This window comes from Epithele typhae (genome assembly GCF_022376455.1).
Source record: "Epithele typhae strain CBS 203.58 chromosome Unknown BXZ73scaffold_20, whole genome shotgun sequence".
NCBI lineage: Eukaryota > Fungi > Basidiomycota > Agaricomycetes > Polyporales > Epitheliaceae > Epithele > Epithele typhae.
The window spans coordinates 263,423-284,812 of record NW_025954211.1 but is presented as its reverse complement, the minus strand read 5'-3'; the positions used below and the strand labels follow the sequence as shown (position 1 = coordinate 284,812).

General features: G+C 61.6%; 5 protein-coding genes and 1 non-coding gene across 6 annotated transcripts; 4 read left to right on the top strand and 2 right to left on the bottom strand.

The window, feature by feature from the left end:
• Nucleotides 1–496: 496 nt before the first annotated feature.
• On the bottom strand, nt 497–2,539 carry BXZ73DRAFT_89680 (MFS general substrate transporter; the record flags this gene model as incomplete). Its single annotated transcript, XM_048025360.1, has 9 exons — nt 497–676; nt 727–920; nt 975–1,001; nt 1,054–1,758; nt 1,818–1,876; nt 1,927–2,075; nt 2,123–2,138; nt 2,189–2,337; nt 2,399–2,539. 9 exons carry the CDS (start codon nt 2,537–2,539, stop codon nt 497–499), a joined length of 1,620 nt encoding a protein of 539 aa, XP_047878488.1.
• Nucleotides 2,540–2,966: 427 nt separating this feature from the next.
• On the top strand, nt 2,967–3,038 carry BXZ73DRAFT_t94. Its single transcript has one exon. It is a non-coding gene; the product is annotated as a tRNA-Glu (tRNA).
• A 192-nt stretch (nt 3,039–3,230) lies between these two features.
• Nucleotides 3,231–3,966, bottom strand: BXZ73DRAFT_89679 (uncharacterized protein; the record flags this gene model as incomplete). The annotated part of the gene is made up of 3 exons (XM_048025359.1): nt 3,231–3,359; nt 3,669–3,814; nt 3,885–3,966. 3 exons carry the CDS (start codon nt 3,964–3,966, stop codon nt 3,231–3,233), a joined length of 357 nt encoding a protein of 118 aa, XP_047878487.1.
• A 642-nt stretch (nt 3,967–4,608) lies between these two features.
• BXZ73DRAFT_46139 (DUF367-domain-containing protein) lies at nt 4,609–5,673 on the top strand (the record flags this gene model as incomplete). Its single annotated transcript, XM_048019639.1, has 5 exons — nt 4,609–4,715; nt 4,811–4,947; nt 5,052–5,214; nt 5,279–5,395; nt 5,535–5,673. Coding segments are annotated over 5 exons (663 nt in total), but the record flags the coding sequence as incomplete, so codon positions are not given.
• A 3,187-nt stretch (nt 5,674–8,860) lies between these two features.
• On the top strand, nt 8,861–17,131 carry BXZ73DRAFT_100865 (uncharacterized protein; the record flags this gene model as incomplete). Its single annotated transcript, XM_048014707.1, has 22 exons — nt 8,861–10,195; nt 10,255–10,384; nt 10,437–10,652; nt 10,707–10,858; nt 10,915–11,104; nt 11,161–11,527; nt 11,582–11,877; nt 11,933–12,157; nt 12,213–12,379; nt 12,435–12,689; nt 12,744–13,368; nt 13,422–13,483; nt 13,536–14,262; nt 14,315–14,358; nt 14,408–14,508; nt 14,558–15,015; nt 15,068–15,130; nt 15,186–15,445; nt 15,501–15,686; nt 15,741–16,401; nt 16,454–16,542; nt 16,601–17,131. 22 exons carry the CDS (start codon nt 8,861–8,863, stop codon nt 17,129–17,131), a joined length of 7,140 nt encoding a protein of 2,379 aa, XP_047878485.1.
• A 733-nt stretch (nt 17,132–17,864) lies between these two features.
• Nucleotides 17,865–21,067, top strand: BXZ73DRAFT_89676 (Piwi-domain-containing protein; the record flags this gene model as incomplete). The annotated part of the gene is made up of 6 exons (XM_048025358.1): nt 17,865–18,544; nt 18,595–19,073; nt 19,123–20,186; nt 20,242–20,352; nt 20,405–20,641; nt 20,699–21,067. The coding sequence occupies 6 exons, from the start codon at nt 17,865–17,867 to the stop codon at nt 21,065–21,067; spliced, it is 2,940 nt and encodes a 979-aa protein (XP_047878484.1).
• Between the last annotated feature and the right edge of the window lie 323 nt (nt 21,068–21,390).

The window sequence follows — 21,390 nt, the reverse complement described above, 5'->3', positions numbered from 1 at the left end:
CCGATGCGTCCTAATCGATAATTAGCTAGCGAAACAGACCGCGGCCCATCATCCCTTAATCACCTCAAACAAGCGGGTGCGGACTGTGGCCCGTGACAGGTGTCGCGATGTGACAGCGTCACTGCATGGAGCGCTTCTAGCGTGTCTGGGCAGCGGAATACGCCAATGGTGTTATTTCCTCAAGTATGCTCACCTTGCGAGCGGGTCTGAGTTGTAAGTATTGGAGTTCCACCAGGGACAAGCGCCGCGCGCGGAGACTCCGCGAAGGTTCGGCTGGCTGACCAATCGACGTTCCCGGGTATGCCCGAAGATTATCGACCGAAAGGCCTGCCGTGAAGATCCAAGGACTCTAAACTCCCTTTTATTGTTATCTCGCAAGTATCATAGGTTGCAGCCGTTTCAATGCCACGAATGTCAACGGAGCTCTCCATATATGTAAGCGAAAGCGACAGCAGTACCACAATCTATAATAAACCAGCGCACCTCTGCCGTCATTTCAACGGGTCAGCGGCTTCTCCCTAATAAAGACGGCGCACACCACCGTCACAGTTGACAGCGCGGCGATGAGCCAGAACGCAGCCTGGAGCCCGTCCTGATAGGCACTGACGACCTGCTGGCGCATCCTGGGCTCCAGCTCGTCGATGTACGCGAGAGACTCCCGCACGCGCCGCACGATCTGCGTCGAATGTCAATGCAGGCGCAAGAAAGATGATGATCGCGACGTGCCTCGTCGACGTCTTCGCCCGTCAGGCGCTTGCGCAGGCTCGAGCGGAGGACGTCTTGGGTAAGGGTCGTCCCGACGGAGACACCCACGACGGTCCCGAGCGAACGGAAGAGGTATGAGCTCGCGGTGGCGATAGCTTGGTCCTCCGGGCCGGCGTTAGCGACGAGCGCGATGAGAGTACTCGTCAAGCCGGATCCTACGACGGTGCTTTGTCAGCCGTCTTTCTGTCAGACTGCACATCATGGCCTACCGTAGCCAAGTTGGGTCGCAGTGGTGCCTGGTGGAGTGGTGAGTCCTCGCGCAAATGCATCCAGCCCAGGAGCACGCACCGTAGATGAGGCCCGTGACAGAGTACGGCACGACGCCGGTCACGAGCGCGACCGCCAAGCTCCCCGAGAGCATGACGGCGAACATCACGATCGTGAGCACGTAGTACTTCCCCGTCGCCTGCATGACGAGCCCCGCGCCGAGGCTGCCCGCGACCCCGCCAAAGATCGCGGGGATGAGCATCAGCCCGACCGTGCTCGCGCTCGCGTGCTGCACCGCCTGGAGGTAGAGCGAGGCGAGGAAGAAGGTGGACACGGCCGCCGCGCTCCCGAACATGTTGCAGAGGTAGCTCGCGAGCAGCGTCTGGTTCGCGACGATCCGCTTCGGCGCGAACGGCTCGCGCGCCCAGCGCAGCTCGACGAGCGCGAAGAGCGCGAAGAACACGCCGGCGCACGCGAGCGCCCCGATCGTCAGGCGGTCGGACCACGCGACGTTCCCGCCGCGGTCGAGGCCGACGAGGAGGGTGAAGATGGAGACGATGAGCGCGCCCGAGCCGGCGAAGTCGATGCGCGCGAGCTTCGCGCGGAAGTCGAGATCGCTTGAGGGCGGGCTTGGAAGGCGCAAGAAGATGGAGACGATGAGGATCGCGAGGAGCATGAGCGGGACTTGGAGGAGGAAGGCCCAGCGCCAGGAGAAACGGTCGACCAAGAGTCCGCCCAGTGGTGCTCCGACAGCCTGACCGGACGCAAACGCGATGTTTGCAAATCCTGACATAAGAGCATGAGTGGGGGAAACTTCCTTGAAACAGTGCGGTATCGCGACTCGCCTTGTAATGTTCCGCGTTGCCGTAAAGTGGCGACGTCAGACATGATGATGGACCCGACACTAATTCGGCGTCAGGATTTAGAGGTGGCAGCGAAAAGTGAGCCACCTACGTGGACATGCCCCCACCGCCAACCCCTGCCAGAGCGCGTGCGACGACGAGCTCGGTCATATTGCGCGCGAGGCCACAGAAGAGACATCCGGTAGCGAATATGGTGTACGCCACGAGAAGGCAAGCTTTGCGCCCAAAAATGTCGCTGAGCTGTAACATAGTCAGTTTTGAAATGGCGAGGATGGAGGGTACTATACCTTGCCGTACAGTGGCCTTTGTCCCGATTCAGTGAGGGACCAAAAGTAGGCAGTTATTTGACTCACTGGAAAGTGGTCATAGAGAGCATGTAGGCGGTGGCAATCCAACTCGTGTTTTGAAGCTGGTTGAACTGGCTGCCAATGGACGCATATGTGGAAGTGACGATTGTCACATCCATCGCGACGAGGAAGATACCCAAAATAAGGGGCGTCATCTGCAGGACGTCCGGGTCAGCGGAATGCCGCGGCAAATATTCACCCAGCCGGCATACGCACCACAGCAGCGATAGATACGGTCGGCTTATCGAACCCGGTGGCCTCATCGACGGGGCCGTCGGGGGCAGGAAGCGCATCCTCGTCCCTCCTTTGCGTCAAGAGAGGGGTGCGCTCGTCCGCGGGAGACTGCGTGCGCGACATCTGCCGGAAAGAGCAATGAGATACGTCAACGACTACCTGACGAACTGGTGCACCCTCTCACCAGACCGTTTCAAGCGTACCGTCAGCGCACCGAGATATTGCGACGAACAAGGACCAGGGGCGACAGTAGTCTTCACCGAGTTGAGAGACCAGGTTAAAGTGCAAATCGAGCGTGGTGCGCACGCCACGCGGCTGAGAATTTGCCACGGGCCACGGCACAGCCGGAGCGCCGCCAATCCACGTTGGCGGTGCCATGGTGGGTCTGACACATCATCCCAGCGTGGCGGCAGCTCAAGCTCAAGCCCCATCAACCATGGTCTAGACGTCTGAGTGCTCAGTGCATGCTGGCGAAAATAAGGGTTGGTGCGGCGCAATACCCTGCGTTGCTTTTAATTTCACATACGCTCGTTGGGAATAACTTCGTCAATCCGATATGGTGTAACGGCTAACATTACCGCCTTTCACGCGGTAGCTCGGGGTTCGATTCCCCGTATCGGAGTCTATCTTCATGAAACTTTTTATAGAACTCGTCGAGTCGTCACATTGAGTAACTGCTTATATGACGTGTACACAATCTCCACATCAATGTCGACACTCAGTATTAAAGGAATTGTACGGCGACTGATCGATTATATAGAGACAATGTGAAGCCTGAGATACGAAATCCAGTGGGCCATACTGACGACTAAACTTATTCACGGGGAGCGATCTCGTAGTATGTGCGTGGTAATAGCCCCCGCCCAAGACTCGCACCGTAGACCTCTTCCGGATAACCCTTGACGCCTTCGGCGGATATTTTGCTAGAGACGTACGCCTTGAGCTGAGGGCAGCGACAGCAATTAAAGTAAGAGTAAGGAGGCGAGAGGGAAATGGGGAAGTGGGTGGGAGTAAATAAGCAGTATGCCACCGACGGCATGAAGGAGGTGCGAGATATGCATCCGGCAATGGATCCGGAGGAGGACACGGGTGGTTTCGGGGGATATTTGGGACCAGGGACAACGGGCAAGACGATGATGATCCGAGGGGGCGTACCGAGGAATGATACCAGCGGTATCGGTGATGGGCGAAGGCGTCGGGGAAACACCAAGTCAGCACCGGGGTGGCACAGCAACATACACCATTCACGCACCTTCGAATTCTCGATGTCCACAATCGCGGGCGCGACAAACACCCTGACCTGCTCGTCCACGAGCCTGTACTTTCCCGAACCCCTCACGACATGCTTTCCGGGGGCACCGGTACGGTGTCCACCAGGCAAGAACGCCTGGCGTGTACCTGTTGCAGAACGGCGGCGGTCAGCACTGGGGAGGGGCTGAGAATGCGCAACGAGCCTGTGGCTACACACCCTTGTAGAAGTCTTTGTTGCCATGTTTAGGCGTGAGCGCCCTCCGGAGGGCTTTCGAGAGGACAGGGCGCGTCGGGATCATCGTCGCAGTGCAGAAAACGAAGGGGCCGTTCCGCTGGTCGCACTGGTCGCGCTCGCCGACGCCAGCAGGGCCCGGGCGCTCCGCCGCGCCATCGGCGCCTAGATCGCTTAGCTCGACGGCTTCATCTCATCTCCTTTGCGCGCACGCCTTTGGCACGGGATCTGCCGCAGCGGCGAGTCGCTTTCTGGCGATCTCTGTCGTTTCCCCCCCAATACATCCCAGTGTCTGCGTTCGTCTCAGTTTTCGCTTGACACTCTCCCCCAGACAGGACCATGCCCAGGCCGACGAAACGCGGAGGACGAGGGGGCGGGCGCGCGGCGTTCGTCCGCGGTGGACATGCGCAAAGAGGGCGCGGACAGCGCAGGCACGACGACCGCGCGCCGTCGCCGTGGGGCGCGGAGGATCGCCCCGAGAGCGCGGTGGACGACGATGACGAGGGGTCGGGCGAGTCGGGCGAAGGGAGCGAGACCGGTGCGTCACACGATTTGGGCCTCTCAGTTACGGCGGCACTGAGCACGGCGCGTGCGCAGAAGGCGACGAGAAGGTGTCCATCGACGTCCCGGTCGCGATGTGGGTGAGTCCCTGGGTGCTCGCTCGCCGGCCGTGCGACTGTGCGTGCGCTGACGCGGAGGGGCGGGACAGGACTTCGACCACTGCGACCCCCGCCGGTGCTCGGGCAAGAAGCTCGCGCGGCAGGGCCTCATCAGCACGCTCCGGGTCGGGCAGAAGTTTCGGGGCATCGTCGTCTCGTGAGTGGCTCTTTCTCCTTGGTCCTTGGTCCTTGTCCGCCGTCCCCCATGCGCCCCCGAAGGACAGACTAACAACGGCAGTCCCCCGCCCGCAGGCCGAAGGGAGCGGTACCCGTGAGCCCCGCGGACCGGGACATCGTCGCCCAGAACGGGCTCGCCGTCGTCGAGTGCTCGTGGGCGCGCCTGGACGAGGTCCCGTTCGGTCGGATCGCGAGCCCACACGAACGCCTTTGTGAGTCCACCTCCGTCCATACGCATCCTTCCACGCCTTTGTCGTTCTCCCCTCGGTGTGGCGGGGAGTGCTCACGCTGACGCTGCCTGGAACCGCGCTCGCAGTGCCGTACCTCGTCGCGACGAACCCCGTCAATTACGGGAAGCCGTGGCGACTGAACTGTGTCGAGGCCCTCGCCGCCGCGTTCTACATCACCGGGTTCGACGAGTACGCGGAGCGCCTTCTCCAGGGCTTTGGGTGGGGGCATTCGTTTTGGGAAGTCAACAAGTGCGCATATACACATCCCGGGCACTGGTGACCTGCGTGAATGCTGACATCGAGGTCCGTGCAGGCACCTGCTGGAGAGGTACAAGACGTGCGAAAGCTCGGCGGCGGTGAGCGCGATGCAGGAGCAGATCCTCGCGGACCTGGAGAAGAGCTACGAGGAGTCGCGGCAGGCCAAAGGTGAGTGCATCCCCGTCAAATCGGCGCGCGACTGGGTGAATTCGCTCCTGGCATGAGATTGGTCGTTGCGTTTGCTGCGGGCACGTTGGCAGGCCCAGAGTGGGACGATGTACTCACCGGCTGCTTGTAGACGGTGTGGATAGCGGAGACCTGCTCGTGCGCAATCCCAACAGGATATACGAAGAAGAGAGCTCGGAGGAGGATGAAGACGAAGAAGACGAGCCTCAAGAGGCGGACGGTGTGCAAGCAATCACAAAGCAGATTGAAGCGACGACTGTTTGACCATGTGATTTCGCCAATGCCGTCGGGGTGTTGTGGTGGACCGGCATCAACTTTTCCGCCATCCTTCAGCCATACGCTCATCCTCGGAGACGATCCCGAGCCTTTCTATGCTTAGTGTTGTATGATATGTGGTTTCTAGTCATGGTGTATCGGCTCCTTATCTCATTGGCTCGTGATTTTGCCTGATCGCATTTCATCCGCCGCCGCCGCGCCAGCCACCAACGCCGGGGCCACGATAAATACTTTTGAGAGAACTGCGCTCGCGATCGGCGACTCCAGACGATCTCGCGTACGTCAGCTCTCTCATGGACCGCCACCACTCTCCTCAATGCTCTCTGTCCTCCTTGCTCCCAGTCTTGCAACAATGAACCGTTTTACCATGAAAGCATCTTCATACTGTGCCTAAAACGCCCCGAATCGCAAGCTTCAGCGGCACTCACATGGACGCCGTCCTCCTTGTACGCCCTTTCCCTTCTCCTCTCCCACTGTGAGTTGTGACTCCGGGGGAGGCGTATACAACTACGGAATGCGAGAATCGTAGCGGTCTCGGCCCATGCACTGTGAGCATAAGTATATGCGCAATATATGTGCTTATGCCCATCGCCGACCAGCTTTTCGTCTGCATCCGCTGCCTTCGTCGGTTACCGCCTTTACGCGTTCCTAGACTCACGCCTGTGCCGCGTGCAGGGATCCCACGTTGAACGTGCACCGTGATGGTTGCGGGCATACAAGCTCAAGCTTCAAGACTTCGCCAAAACTTGATGAGATCGGCGCGTTGTACGTGCAGGCAACCCTCCGCCTTCCTCCCCACCGCCGGCCGCATGCTTCACGAACATTCGCGTCCGCGACCTTGACGACTTCCTTGAACCGTATTCAGCCTTCGAAGCCGCACTCCCCAGCCTCGATGTCTATTTGGGGCTTCATCCGCGGGTCGTGGGCACAGGGCACCATCGAAGAGGCGGCGGCGGAGGCATGGAGAGAGGACATTGAGCGCGCGGAAGCCGGAGGCGGAGGACGGGTATGTCAGGCAATACATAGTTCAGGTACGTCCGAATCAGAACCCTCGAGTTCTAGTCCCGGGCAGGCTGCTCTGCAAGCGCCAACTTTCGCAGGCGAAGCAAGCTTGTGAGAATAATATGACCCAAGGCCATGTGCCATGTGGGCAGAGCGGAAGACTACGAACTCGGTCGTGCACTACACAAAGGATGTCAGACACTGCAGGCTGACACATGTCGTCGAGCTCGTGGTGAGACTAGTCCTCTGAATGTGGCCGAGGGACTTGGAGGAATCTGATGGACGACAGTGGGTGGCCCTCCCAAGCCCTCCCACCGTCGACGTCACCTTCAGCGCCAGCCAATTGCATGCGCGACCCTCGTTTTGTTTCAGTCTGCCGGATGGTTCATCTGGCCGCGGGCATGTACATACGCACGTCGCCTTCGGTCACTTTCACTTCCACTCGGTCGTTTTCACGCGCGGTGGCGGGTTCCACATGCAGCTCACACACATTCGTGCAGGTCAGATGCCCTTTGGGTCTCTCGCTACGTCCGGGGATCGAAGCCCCGACGTGCCTACGATAGCTTGCTCGGGATCCCGCCTCTCGTTCGAAGATCGTCATCCCGAATCGCTCCAGCTCAAGGACAGCCCGTCACAGGCGCGCCCACCTCGCTTTTCAGGGCGACTTGGGCCTCCCACCAGGCACGTAGTCTCCCCGCTACTACGAGAATCACGAGCTCAAACATCAAACGGGCCGTCACCTGAGCAGTGGTGCTCCTGGAGCACGAGGTTCGCATGGTGCGCACCCGACCGCGCAGAGTTGGCTCGGAGGCTCCATCGCCAACAGCAGATGACCACCTGGAAGCTTGCGCAATTCGCGCCCCCTGGCGCGGGTCGCGCCGTGGCGCACCCGTCCGCATGGTGTTGAAGCAGACGCGACTTGTCGGAGGGCAGACTTGCAAGTTGCAACGGAGGAGCTCGCCCCTCGCTTCAAGCTTGACCCCACAACAGGATCTGATGCCCCGCGCGGAGGCGGAAAGGCTATCTTGATTCGGTAAGTCGAGCGCCGGCCGTCACGCGGAAAAGAAGCGCCGGAGACCCAGGGCTGGCGCAAAAGATATTCGTTGGACAGGAAGTCGGGTTCGAAGATGGCGCGCTGTCATGAGAACCTGGCCATGGCCGGCCGTGCGCGACCCTCCCTCGCTTAAAGGCTCATAATGGCCCGCCTCCGCGAACGTCTCGACGCGCGCCGGTCCTCTCCCCCCGCCCCCTCCACTCGGCCCTCCCCCGCTCTCGCCTCTCCTCGCGCTTCTAGCGACCGCTCACGCGACCGATCGCCTACGTCCCCGCCGCGACGCTCGAGCGTGCCCACGCGCTCGCCATGGAGCAGTCCCGGAGAGAGAACGTCGGCGAGAACCCATTCGCCCACCCTAGTGAGTCCACCCTCCCGTTCGTCGTGCGTTTGCTCCCCCCGCTCCCCCACGCGTTCCGCGCCTCGTTCGCTGGCCGCGGTGTGCTCCCGCCCGCGTTTGCACGCGCGCGAGACTGCACCACGCGTCGATCGTTGGACCTCTTTCGGCCCTGCCTGAGCATGCTCTGCTTGTGTGCTGGCGGATTCGTGTCCGTGCCCGGTGCAGTGCTAGCCTGGACTCGGAAGGCTCAACCAGGAACCATCGGACAGTGCCGAGAGCCGCGTTCTTCTCTTCCCAGATGGCGCTTGCGTCGCAACAGGAAGAATGGAGGTGGCCTAATGCTCACTGGCTCCGCGACCGGGGTTCCCTGTGTCCTTTGCGCGCGCTGCCTGGAGTTTGATGACTTCTCTATGCTCTTTGACGTCTGCACGGATGGATGGCGCAATGCCACGCGATGACGGAAGCCCGGGGTTTGCGACCTGCGCCGATCTGCCGTGACGCGCTAGTGCGGTCGTAGACGGACCCAAGTTCCATGAGGCTCGCCCCCGCCAGGCGGTGTCGAAGGAACGCGCGCTCTTCGTCATGCTTGGACGTTCGCCCCTGGCGATGCGTTTTCGCCGGGCGGCGCGGTCGCGTTGCCGTCCACTTCGGCGTCCTGGTGGACTGTTCACCACCATTCGTATCACAGACGTTGGTGGTCGGCTTTTATATCGTTGAGGAGATTGCCTCGCTCCACTACCCTTCTCTTTTGGCTTTCGCTTTCGCATACCTCGCCGCTGACCATGTCGGACGGGTTTTTTGATGTAGAGGACCAACAGCCTATTTCGCGAACAACTTCCGCTGGCGTCCATCCTTACTCAAGCGCCGCCGCTTCATCCGCCGCAGTCCAAGGCACTCATGGCGCCCGGGCCGCTACCAACGAAGGCGAAATCCGCCCAGAGGACGTACCTCAGCAGCAGCCACCACCGAAACCTCCCCTGTACAAGCGCCGGTGGTTCATCATCACCTCCATTGTCGCCGCACTCCTCGGAATCGCCATCCTGTTCATCCTGCTATACCCGGTCATACATGCCATCGCGCAGCACATTGTCACTGTCTCCGTGCTCAACATCGATCGGGCGCAGATCACCAGTCCAACCAACGGCTCGTTCGCCCTTACCCTCGACTCCTGGGTCTCGCACGCTGGCATCATCCCCGCGACGATCACCTTCAACCAGCCTTTGTCCGTCGGATGGTACAACGCTTCTGGGGCTATCGTGCCCCTCGGTTCGTTCACCCTCGACCCGCTCAAGGTCAAGTCGAAGCGCGCGTACATCAACCAGACCGTGCCCTTCACGATCACGGACGAGGCCAACTTCGCGCTCTTCACGTCGAGCATGATCACGCAGCCAAACTTCAAATGGCACCTCACGTCGGAGAAGCTGGACGTCCGCGCGCTCGCGTTCCCGACGGCGCACGACCTGCACTTCAACAAGGACCTCGTCCTCCAGGGCATGAACAACTTCAACGGCAACGTCTCGCTCGTCGACTTCAAGCTCCCCGCAGATGACCCCGCCGGGGGCATCAAGTTCGAGGCGACGACGGGGCTCAACAACCCGTCCGCGTTCGACGTCAACCTCGGCACCGTCGTCTTCGACCTCTCCTACAAGGGCCTCTTCCTCGGGCGCGGCACCGGCCCGAACACGGTCATCTCCCCCGGGGCGAACAACATCACGCTCTCCGGCAGCCTCGTCCCGCACATCACTGTGGCCGACCTCGCGACGGTCTCCGAGCTCTTCACGCTCTACCTCAACGGCGAGCAGGCGGACGTCGTCGCGACCGGCGTGTCCTCGCGCCAGGACGACGGGAGCGCGGTGGGTTGGCTCAGCGCGGGGCTCACGGCATTGCAGCTGCACGTCCCGTTCAAGGCGCCGGGGGCGATCTCGCCGATCAAGGCGATCGAGATCGGGGACTTGGCCCTGGACTTCACGCCCGAGAGCGAGTGGGCGCCGGTGGCGAACTCGCGGACGGTGCAGGCGCGGATGGAGCTGCCGTTCGGGTTTGGGGTTGACATTCAGAGCATCCAGAACAGCTTCAACATCACGACGGAGCAGGGTGTGGTTGGGGGTTTGAGCACGGTGAGCGGGCTTCCCTGGACGCGTGAGGATCACGAGGACTGATGTGCGTTTGTGTGCAGCCCGCGAGCGCGTCGACGAGCGAGATCAAGGTCGTGAACTCGACCCTGACGCAGGGGACGATCAACATCACCATCGAGAACACCCCGCTAGAGGTGTTGGACCCAAATCACCCGGTGTTTTCGTCGTTTAGTGAGCGCTCTCTGTGCACCTCCGCCGCCGACGCGAGCTTACGGCCGTGCAGACCTGAACCTGACGGACAGCAAGGTGATGCCGTTCATGCTCAACGGACAGGCGCGCGCGGTCGCGAACACGAGTATCGGTGCCATCACGCTTGACCCGATCAAGTTCAACGTGCCCTCGAACTTGCAGGGTCTGCAGGGGCTACAGTCGCTCGTCCAGATCAAGAGCGTTGACGTTCTCGGCGGGTCGTTGGAGGCCATCCACTTGGGCATTGACGGTACGTTTTCTCTCTCTGGAGGGGAGACGTGAACTGACAATGAGAGACTGGCAGTGGACATCTTCAACCCGTCGAACCTGCAGCTTGCCACAGGAGACATGAGCCTGCAACTGCTGCGCGACGGCGCGGTGATTGGCACGACGCTGCTCCCGAACCTGACGCTCAACATGGGCAACAACTCGTTGAGCGCGCAGGGCAACTTCACTGTGAGGACGAACATTTGAATTCATGGGCCCACCGCGCTGACGCCGTCGTTGGGCAGCCGAACGACTCGCCGCAAGGGCTCGAGACGTTGGGTCAGTTCGTCGGGGGCGTCAACGTCCAGGTCGCCATCGCCGGATACTTGCAGAGCACGAAGGTCGAATCGCTCCTCGCCGCGTTCGAGAGCCTGAACATCGACGCCACGCTTCCCGCGCTCTCGTCGAAGCTGCTGAACTCTGCGTCATTGCAAGGTGCGCCACATCGCGGGTGACGAACGTTCTTGCGCTGACGTCGACTTTCCTGCCAGTGCTGTCCACGACCGCGGAGAACAACATCTCGCACACGACCGTCTCGCTCGCGAACCCGTTCACCGCCGCGCTCGAGATCACGCATATCTCGTCCAACATCACCTTCCAGGGCATCTCCCTCGGGACCATCGACGACGCCGTCAGCTTCTCGTCCGCGGGCAAGTCGACGACGACCTCGCCCGCGCTCAACCTCAACCTCAACATGGACCCGCAGAGCCTCTTCACGGTCACAAAGCTGCTTGCGGAGCAGGCGGGCGAGGACACGGCGCCTCTCGACCAGATCGTCGCGCTCGGCGGGTACCACTACCTGAACGGCGTCGGTGGGTCGAAGCGGGCGGTCGACAGCAAGAGGGACAACATCTTCACGTACGCACTCCCATCTCCAGTTTGCTGCGCGCGGGCGCTGACCGAGCCTTGTAGGAACTTCGACCTCCCCTCCTTCGTCGACAAGGCGTTTACGAAGCTCGCCGCGGAGGTCGCGCTCACCGCGGGCGTCACGATCGGGGACTACCCGACCACGCTTTCGTATACGCAGCCGAACGTGACGATCAAGACGGACGAGAGCCTAAACCTCATCCTACCGGTGCTCGCGCAGCCGATCGTGCAGAACATCGTCTCCGGCTCCGTGCTCGGGATCGAGACGGTGGTGATCAAGGACGTGCAGGAGAACTCGTTCGGGACGACCCTGAAGGGGTCGATCACCAATGCTGGGCCATGTACGTCCCCGCCCTCTTCGCCCCTCTGATCCGTGCTCACCAGGCGATCGTGCAGTCGATGCGAAGATCGCGTTCCCCGAGGGGCTCACCATCGTTTGGAACGACAAGCCGCTGGGGAGCATCAAGATGCCGGACGTGGACGTGGTGGGCGGCGTCGGCGCGAGCTTTGAGGTCGACACGACGTTCGCGGTCGCGGACGTCGCGCACCTCGCGGACTTCACGAAGACGATGCTGACGGCGGAGGAGTTCGACTGGGTGATCTCGGGGAGCAACCTGTCGGGTGCGTGCCGCCGTCGGATGTTTGAGCGCGCAACGAGCTGACGGAAGGGGTGCAGTGGCCGCGATCGGCATCTCGGTGCCGGGAATCGTGCTGGGCGAGAAGAAGGTGACGCTCAAGGGCATGAACGGCCTGAAGGGCGGGGTCAAGATCGAGACGTTCGACCTGCCCAGCAACGACCCCGCGGGCGGCGTTCACTTGACGCTTCAGACTAACATCACGAACGTGGGTTTTGTTATTTGGCGTTCCTGCGTCCGACGAGTGCTGATGAGATGCGCAGCCCTCTCAAGTTGGCGTGGAGCTCAGCTCGATCGCGTTCCAGAGCTTTTTCGAGAACGTCAACATTGGCCCTGTGGCCTCTACGAACTCGTTCACGCTCTCGCCGATGTCCACGGTTGCGCTGCCCTTGGCAGGGCGTCTTGTTCCCCAGAAGGATGACGCCGGCCTCGCCGCGGTCTCTGCGATGTTCAACGCGTTCATCCACGGCAACGACAGCAACATTGTCGTCCAAGGAGACAGCGCGGGTCCCACTGATGTGGGTGCCTCACTCGCATACAGTACGTCGGAAGGCTGACGATACCGTTGACAGGTTTCCTGGCTCAACGACGGCATCAAGGCGCTCCAGGTTCAGACTGTCCTCCCCAACCGTGGCGTGCTCAACATCATCAACTCCGTCTCGCTCAACTCGCTCGACCTCCGCTTCACGCAGGACTCCGCGTTCTCCCCCGCCTTCGGCTCCAACGACACCACCGCGGCCTTCGCCCTCCCCTTCGCGTTCCCCATCGATATCACCGCCGTCGGCCAGACGATCTCCATCGGGACGGACGGCGCGGACTTCGCGACGGTCGCGATCCCCAAGGGCCCGAGCACGACGGACGTGGACACGCGCGTGATCCACCTCGCGTTCACCGGCGTGCCCTTCGACGTCGCGGACGGGCAGCACGCCGCGTTCGAGCAGTTCCTCTCGGACACCGCGACGGGCAAGAGCGTCACGATGCGGCTGAGCGGCGCGGCGAACACGGACGCGAGCACGGCCATCGGCGTGCTCTCGCTGACGGACATCGAGTTCGTGGTCGAGTCGACGGTCGCGGGCCTGCAGGGCCTGAACGCGAAGCCGTCGGTCGTGACGAGCCTGGACGTGAGCCAAGGGTTCGCGGACTTCTTGCTCATCAAGGTCACGTCGGACCTGTTCAACCCGAGCAACATCACGCTTGGTGAGTGCGTTCGCTGGGATGGGCGAGATGGGGTGCTGATCACGGACGTGCAGGCGCTGGCGACATTGCATTCGAACTCGAGTTCCAGAACGACGTCATCGGTCAGGCCGACCTGGTGAGTCGTGCTGGGGGCGGAGTGAAGTGAGTGCTGACCACGGTGTTTGCAGAGCAACTTGGTCATTATGCCCGGAAACACTTCATACCCGATCGACGTCCACTTCCAGCCCCAAGGCGGCGCGGTCGCTTCTGGGCAGAAGCTGCTCGAGAACTTCCTCCAAGGCGTCGACTCCGATACCACCATCCAAGGCTCGACCTCCTCCACGCCCATCGAGTCCCTCCAGCTCGCCATGTCCAAAATCAGCCTCACCCCCGTCATCATCCCGGCGCTCCACCAGAACCTGATCACCACCGCCTCCCTCATCTTCCCCACCGACATCGTCCAGACCGGAATTGCTCAGACGACGTTCACGCTCGCGAACCCCTTCACGGCCGCCCTCAACCTGCTCGACGTCACCGCGACGGCGACGCTCGGGAACCTCACGCTCGGCAAGATCGACCACGTCGACCGCTCGAGCGACCCGATCCACGCGGACGGGCACGCGAACATCACCTCGCCCACGCTCCCGTTCGCGTTCAACCTCGAGCCGGCGGCGATCATCTCGCTGCTCGCGACCGGGGCGCAGAAGAACGGGGTCGACCTCGGGCCGCTGTCCGCGGCGTTCCAGCTCGCGCTGCAGAACCCGGACGTGGGCAAGCAGGTGAACACGAGCGTGGACACGGGCAGCCCGCCGTGCGTGAGCGGGAAGCAGTTCGACGTGAACGACGCGATCTTGAACGCGCTGAAGAACTTGGAGGTCACGCTGGCGATCGACTCGTCCGTCAAGATCGATGACTGTGAGCGATCGGCGCGTTGGTTTTGTGGGGAGCTTTGCTGACTTTGTGGCAGTCCCGATCGATCTGTCGTTCACGCAGAACAACGTCAACGCCATTGTGAGTGGGCGTTCCGAACTGCCGGGATCCTATACTGAACGTGTCCCAGACCGACAAAACCGCGCTTTACCTCATCGGAGCCGTCGCGCCTCCCATCGTTCAGACCTTCGTCAACCAGGCCGAGCTCAAGTTCACCGAGGCTAACATCACGTGGGTCAACCGAATATATTGTTCGCCTGCACGACTGACTGGTCCGCAGGAACATCTCCGACGACGGCTTCGACCTCTCCCTTGTCGGTTCGCTCACTGGCACTGGTCCCTTTGATGCGCAAATCGAGTTCGTCGACCCCGTCAAGGTCACCTGGCAAGGCAACGATATCGCGACGATCGCGCTCCCGCCCGTCTGCGCGTCTGCGAACGACGGCGTGCCGGACTACCGCACCAGCGGGCGCCTGAGCATCACCGACCAGGACCAATTCACGAACTTTGCGACCTTCCTACTCCACAACCCCGACTTCGAGTGGACGATCTCGACGGGCGCGCTCCGTCTGACGGCGCTCGGGACGGTGTTCGACAACGTGCAGTTGAGCAAGGACGTCTCCTTCAAGGCGTTCAACAACCTGCCGGGCGTCACGATCAGCAACTTCCAGCTCCCGTCGGACGACCCAGCGGGTGGGATCCACATCGAGACGGACTCGCTCATCCCGTCGTCTGCTCGTGAGTTTGCGTTTGATGATCGAGGGAGATGCGAGTCTGAACCCGTTTGCAGAGATTGGCATCGACCTCGGCACTGTCACCTTCGAGGCGGGCTTCAAGGGCACCACTGTCGGACGTAAGTGGTGCTTGAACTTGTTTTGCGATCTCAATCGCTGATATCGGTATTCTAGCGTTGTCTGGGAGCAACCTCTTCCTGGCTGCTGGCGCGACCGTCAATCTCCACCTCTCGGGCCGGATCACCCCCAAGAGCGGCAACGACCTGGACGCCATGGGCGATCTCTTCACCAACTTCCTCCACGCCGAGAACCAGACGCTCCAGGTCCAGGGAGAGTCGGTTCAGCCCAGCGGTTCTAGCGGTCCTGTCTCGTGGCTGAGCACTGCGTTCAAGACCTTGACGCTTGACGTCACGCTGCCGGGACAGAAGTTCGATGTGCGTATCGACCGCGGTTGTGGAGCTACGAGGCGCTGACCATGCTCTCATTCAGATTATTCAATCCATCGAGATGTCGGATCTGGAGCTGGTCATGACCGAGCAGAGCGAAGCCTTCGCACCCAAGGCCAGCTCGCAGAACGTCCTGGCAGAGTACAAGAACCCCTTCGGCTTCTCTCTGCAAGTTGTGAAGAGTGCTGAGGACATCACGCTCGCCAGCCAGGGCGTCGACATCGCCAAGGTAGAGTTTTATTTCATCCCGGTATGAGATTCGTTTACTGATGTGCGATCTCAGCTCGAGCTGCCCCAACAAGATACCGATGGAGGCGTGTCGACCGGCAACTCCGCGCCCCTCAACTTGCCGTTCCAGGACCAGACCCTGCAGTCGCTCAACGACGCGGCGTTCGTTCAGTTCTTCGCCGCGGTCACTGACACGGCGGACGTCAGCTTCCAGCTCAACGGATCCGCCGACGTCGTCGCGCGGACACCCATCGGCGACATTCCCATCTCAGGGATCCCATTCGGCGTCACGACCGCCTTGAAGGGTATCAACGCCTTCAACAAGGCTGCGCAGCTCAGCAACATCTCGATCGCAGGCGGCGGCACGGACAGCCACGGCGCATTCATCCTGTCGCCCATCACGACCGTGCTCGAGAACCCGTCGAACATCTCGCTCAGCACCGTCGACGTCGAGCTCCCCGTGTTCTTCAAGGGCGTGCAGCTCGGACGCGCGGTAATCGACCCCCTGGACCTGGTTCCTGGGGAGAACACGCTCCACGCCGAGTTCCACTACGCTCCCAACGACGCGAACGACACGACGGCGCAGGGCTTCGTAACAGAGCTCCTGCAGACCGGGGACACTATCCCGCTGACGATCAAAGGAGACAGCGAGTCTTCACCGTTCGCCTCGCTGGCGTCTGCACTCGAGGGCGTTGAGATCGATACCAGCATCACTGGTCAGTACCGCCTCGCACCCGGCATATGGTAACTTGCTGACTCGTCGTTTAGGTTTGAGTGCCCCACCAATCGTCACACACATCAACGCGTTTATCACGCTGGATACCCTTGTGACCAACCTCATCACCATCGACTTTGACGTGAGTGTCCAGACTCTAGACCAACTGCTCCTCCGTACAATGCTGACTCTGGCTCCAGATCGCGAACCCGCTCGACACCGACATGGAGATCACAGCCCTACAGGTCGACTCCGGTCTCGACGGCGTCACCTACGCGCAATTCAGCGCCAGCTTCGACTCGTTCGTCATCCCCGCGCACAGCACCGCAAACTCGGGCACCGTTCAGAACGTGCTGCTCACGAAGGGCGCGATCGCGTCGCTGGGCATCATCCCCGTCGGCAAGCTCGACGTCTTCTCCGCGGCGACGGCCAAGATCGGGCCGTACACGCTGCCGTGGCTGCAACTGACGGTGCCGGGCGTCCCGACGGATTACCACCTCGACCTGTTCGCGATCTCGAAGGCGGCAAAGTCGGTGAGCGCGGTGAGCGGGCCCGAGACCACGGCCGCGAGCACAGCGTCGGCGAAAACGAGCGCGGCTGAGAGCAATACGGTCGCAGCGTCATCGACGACGAACAACGCTGATTCGACCCCTGCCGCATCGTCGACAGATGCTGCCGAAAACACTACGTCTGCCAGCGCTGATTCCGCGCAGTCGACGTCGAGCGCGTAGCCGTTGGACTCCTAAAACCAGCTTATGTTTCTTCCGTTGACGTCGGCTCTTCTCTCAGATACCCCTCGATCTCGGTCTCTGCTCTCTTCTGGTCGCTTTCTCAGACACTCCGCACGACTGTACACTACTACCACCCTTTGGCACGCGCATCGTGGGACGATTAAGATTAGATTAGATCTCTTAGCGTAATCTTTTATCGCATGCTCTTTGTTCTGTTCATGGACACAAATGCGCGGCACGAATCACCACTGTAGTACGGCCCCTTCATGTTATGCAATGTCCATGTCGCTTGTTATGTTGGTTGCAATGGAAACATGTTTTGATCGGGATGATCTTCGTAGCTTCGGCATGACTCTGAATTCCCGCCTTACCGCAGGAGGCTTATGTAAGCGACGCGTGGCCACTACCGCAGCACTCGTGGTCCGTGCACGTCCAATGTGGACGACGACAACGCGGCCAAAGTGAGGTACATTAAGTCGTGGGTCTTCCCCAAATCTGACTCGCATTCTTTCCCAGGTACTTCGGACTCTCGAAGCGCAGAGTCCCACCAAGAGAGTGTGCGTAATCCTCGAGTATAAAGTTGACGTTTGCACTTACCAATGGTATATATGCCACTCCGACATGCATGTCGCCCGCTCCCCGATGCATGCGCCTCTCGCAGCTTTCACCTGGGTGCTTCTAGTCTACACACCTTTCTCAAATCCGATCCAGAAGACCAACTCGTCAAGCCTTTATGAGTCAACGCGGCGGACCCGGAAGAGGCCGCGGCGGTCGCGGAGCCCCACGAGGCTCGTCGCCCGCGCCATCGAGCATGGGCAGCGGAGACCGAGGGCGCGGTCGAGGCGGCGGCTTCGATCGCGGTGGTGGCTTCGATCGCGGCGGCCGAGGCGGCGGAGACAGAGGAGGCCGCGGGCGGGGCAGGGGCGGGCCTGCCGGCATCTTCGCAGAGAACGTGCCGGTCAACGTCCCCGCGCGCCTCCAAGACCCGGAGCTGAACGCGCTCACCGCGGCGTTCAAGCGCGTGCGCGTCGGCGGCCCCGAAATGCCCTTCCGCCCCGGCTGGGGCACGCTCGGCACCGCGGGCGTCGTGCGCGCCAACTTCTTCGCCGTCACCGCGCCGCCGAAGGCGACCTACCACGACTACAGCATCTCGTTCGACCCCGCCAAGGACGCGAAGGGCGACCGCCGCGCGCGCATCATCCAGCTCATCGAGCGGAGCCCCGAGTTCGCGCCGTACGTCGCCTCCATCGCGCACAACAACGCGGACCGGCTCATCTCGGCGCGCAAGCTGCCCCAGCCGCTCGAGCTCACCGTGCTCTACCACGAGGAAGATCAAGACGAAGACCCGAACGGGCTCAAGTTCAGGGTCGACATCCAGTTCACGAGGGAGCTCAAGACCTCCGATCTGCACGAGTGAGTGTCCACGCCGAACGTGTGCATCGCGCTCGCTGACGCTGCGGAAGGTACATGGAGGGGAAGCCCGAGCACCGCGACAAGGACGTCCTCCCGCTGATCTCCGCCCTCAACATCATCATGCAACAGGTTGCCGCGAAGCGCGGGGTGCGCGTGAGCCAGAACAAATACTTCTTCCCGAGCGCGGGCGACCGGGCGACCACGCTCTCGCTCGGGGTCGAGGCCCACCGCGGCTTCTTCATGTCCGTCCGGCCGATGTACAAGCAGCTCATGGTCAACGTCAACGTGTGCATGACCGCGTTCTACACCCCCGGGAAGCTCGCAGACGCGATGCTCGCGTTCCAGCGGCAATCGCGGGGCGGCATGCCCGAATCGTTCTCGAAGCGGCTCAGGGTGTCCACCAAGCATCTCGGCTACACGAAGAAACACACGATCTGGAAGGTCGAGCGGAGCAAGACGGCGCGGAAGGAGAAGTTCGATTGCCAGGAGTATGGGGGCCAGATCACGGTGGAGAACTTTTTCAAGCGCAGTAAGTGCACGCCCCTCGCCACGGAGCCAGCGCTCACTCGTCTCGGTAGAGTACAAAATCAACCTTCAGCACGCCGACGACCTGCCGCTGATCAACGTCAGCCCCAATAAGCAGCGCCCGATCTACCTCCCCGCCGAGCTCTGCGACATCATCCCCGGCCAGGCCTACCGCGGCAAGCTCGACGTCGGGCAGACGCAGGAGATGATCAAGGTCGCGTGTCGCCCGCCTGACGAGAACGGGAACACGATCGTCAACACCGGGTTCGACCGCCTCGGCCTCCGCCCCAACACGCCCGGGGCCGCGCTCTCGGCCTTCGGGCTCACCGTCAGCGATCGGATGGCGGACGTCCCCATGCGCAGGCTCCCGCCGCCCAAGGTCGCGTACCGGTCCGGCCCGGCGTCGTTCGGCGCGACGGACGCGGGCTGGAACATGCGCGAGGTGAAATTCCAGACGGGCGGGGACATGAAGGGGCGCTGGGGGGTGATGCTGGTGCAAGAGGGCCTCCGGGAGGAGTTCACGGGCCCGAGCGACCCGGAGCTGGTCGATTTCCTCAAGTCCTTCCTCAGCATGTGCAACAAGAGCGGGATCCTGAACGCGGGCACGCCGCCGCGCGTTTGCTCCGTCACCGCGCCGCGCGGGGACGACGAGATGCGCTCGCGCGCGATTGGGGAGATCCGGAACACGCTCCGCACGAACTTCAACCCGGCGATGAAGCCCACGTTCCTGCTCGTGCTGATCTCGTCCGGCGACAAGGGCCTCTACCACGGCATCAAGCGCCTCGCGGACATGGAGCTCGGCCTGCACACGGTGCACATGCTGCTGAAGAAGGCGAGGACCGCGCCACACAAGCAGGTGCAGTACTTCGCCAACGTCGCGCTCAAGGTGAACGCGAAGCTCGGCGGCGTCAACCACCTGCTCGACCCGGCATCGATGAAGTGGCTGACGGAGAAGAAGACGATGGTGATGGGCATCGACGTCACGAAGCCGGGTCCCGGGAGCATGTCTGGCACGCCGAGCATCGCGGCGGTCGTGGCGAGCATCGACGACACCTTCGCGCAGTTCCCCGCCAGTCTCTCTCTCCAGAAGCCAGACTGGAACAAGGAGAGCAAAGAGGTCTGTGTATCTGCGCATCGGCGTGTTGATCGACGCTGATATTCACCCGATTCAGATGGTGGAGAACCTCACTGCGATGACGATCGAGCGCCTTCAGTTGTACCAGAACAAGAACAAGGGACAGCTTCCACAGCGCATCATCATCTACCGCGACGGTGTCTCAGAGGTAAGAGTGAATTTGTATCCATTTCCGAGTGGCGAGACCGACGTTGCCTCAGGGAGAATACGCACTCGTGAACCGCATCGAGCTTCCGCGACTCCAAGCAGCCTTCAAGCAGATCTCGCCCCAGAAGCCGTACAAACCTCTTCTGACGATCGTCATCTGCGGGAAGCGCCACCACGCCAAGTTCTTCCCGCAGAACACCGCCAACGCCACCGACAACGGCAACACCCTCCCGGGCTCGGTGATGGACCGCGGGATCACCGACATCTACGACTTTGACTTTTATCTCCAGGTTCGTTTCATCTCCACCCATTCTGGCGTTCACTGACGCGCCGCGCCCCTCTTCTAGGCGCACAAGGGGCTGCAGGGCCACGTCAAGGCGACGCACTACACCGTGGTCTACGACGAGAACGCGTTCGACGCGAACACGATCCAGCAGGGCACCCACACCTCCTCGTACCACTACATGCGCGCCACGAAGGCCGTCAGCCTCGTCCCGGCCGCGTACTACGCCGACCTCGCGTGCGAGCGCGGACGATCGTACCTCGACGTCCTGCTCCGCGGGCTCTCCGACACGGGCTCCTCCGCCGGCCGGTCCTCCGGCGCGCGCACCCAGGCGGAGCGCGAGGCGGAGCGCGACCGGGTGTTCCAGGAGGCGACGCGCCTGTGGGCGGGGGGGCTGCACAAGGAGCTGAGGGACAGCATGTTCTACATCTGAGCTCGAGCGCCGCAAAGGATTCCGGATGGACTGGTGGGAATTGTATGGCTCGTAATGGGGGAATCCGTCCGTATTATTGTATACCACTGAATCATGTATTTACGCCGTCGGAAGGGGCGGCAGCAACCCCGTCGATGTATTAACGCGTTTCGCTTTGGTCTTGGCTGGTGTTCCAGATCAAACACATTACTTGTTCGTTTTATGTTACGGAGCACCCTCGGGCTCGTTTACTATTACATGAAGCGCATAGTAGGAGAGCGCGGAATTGATCGCAATGGCGTCGTTGAAGGCACGAAGCGGAGGAGGAAGCGCATCACTGGAGC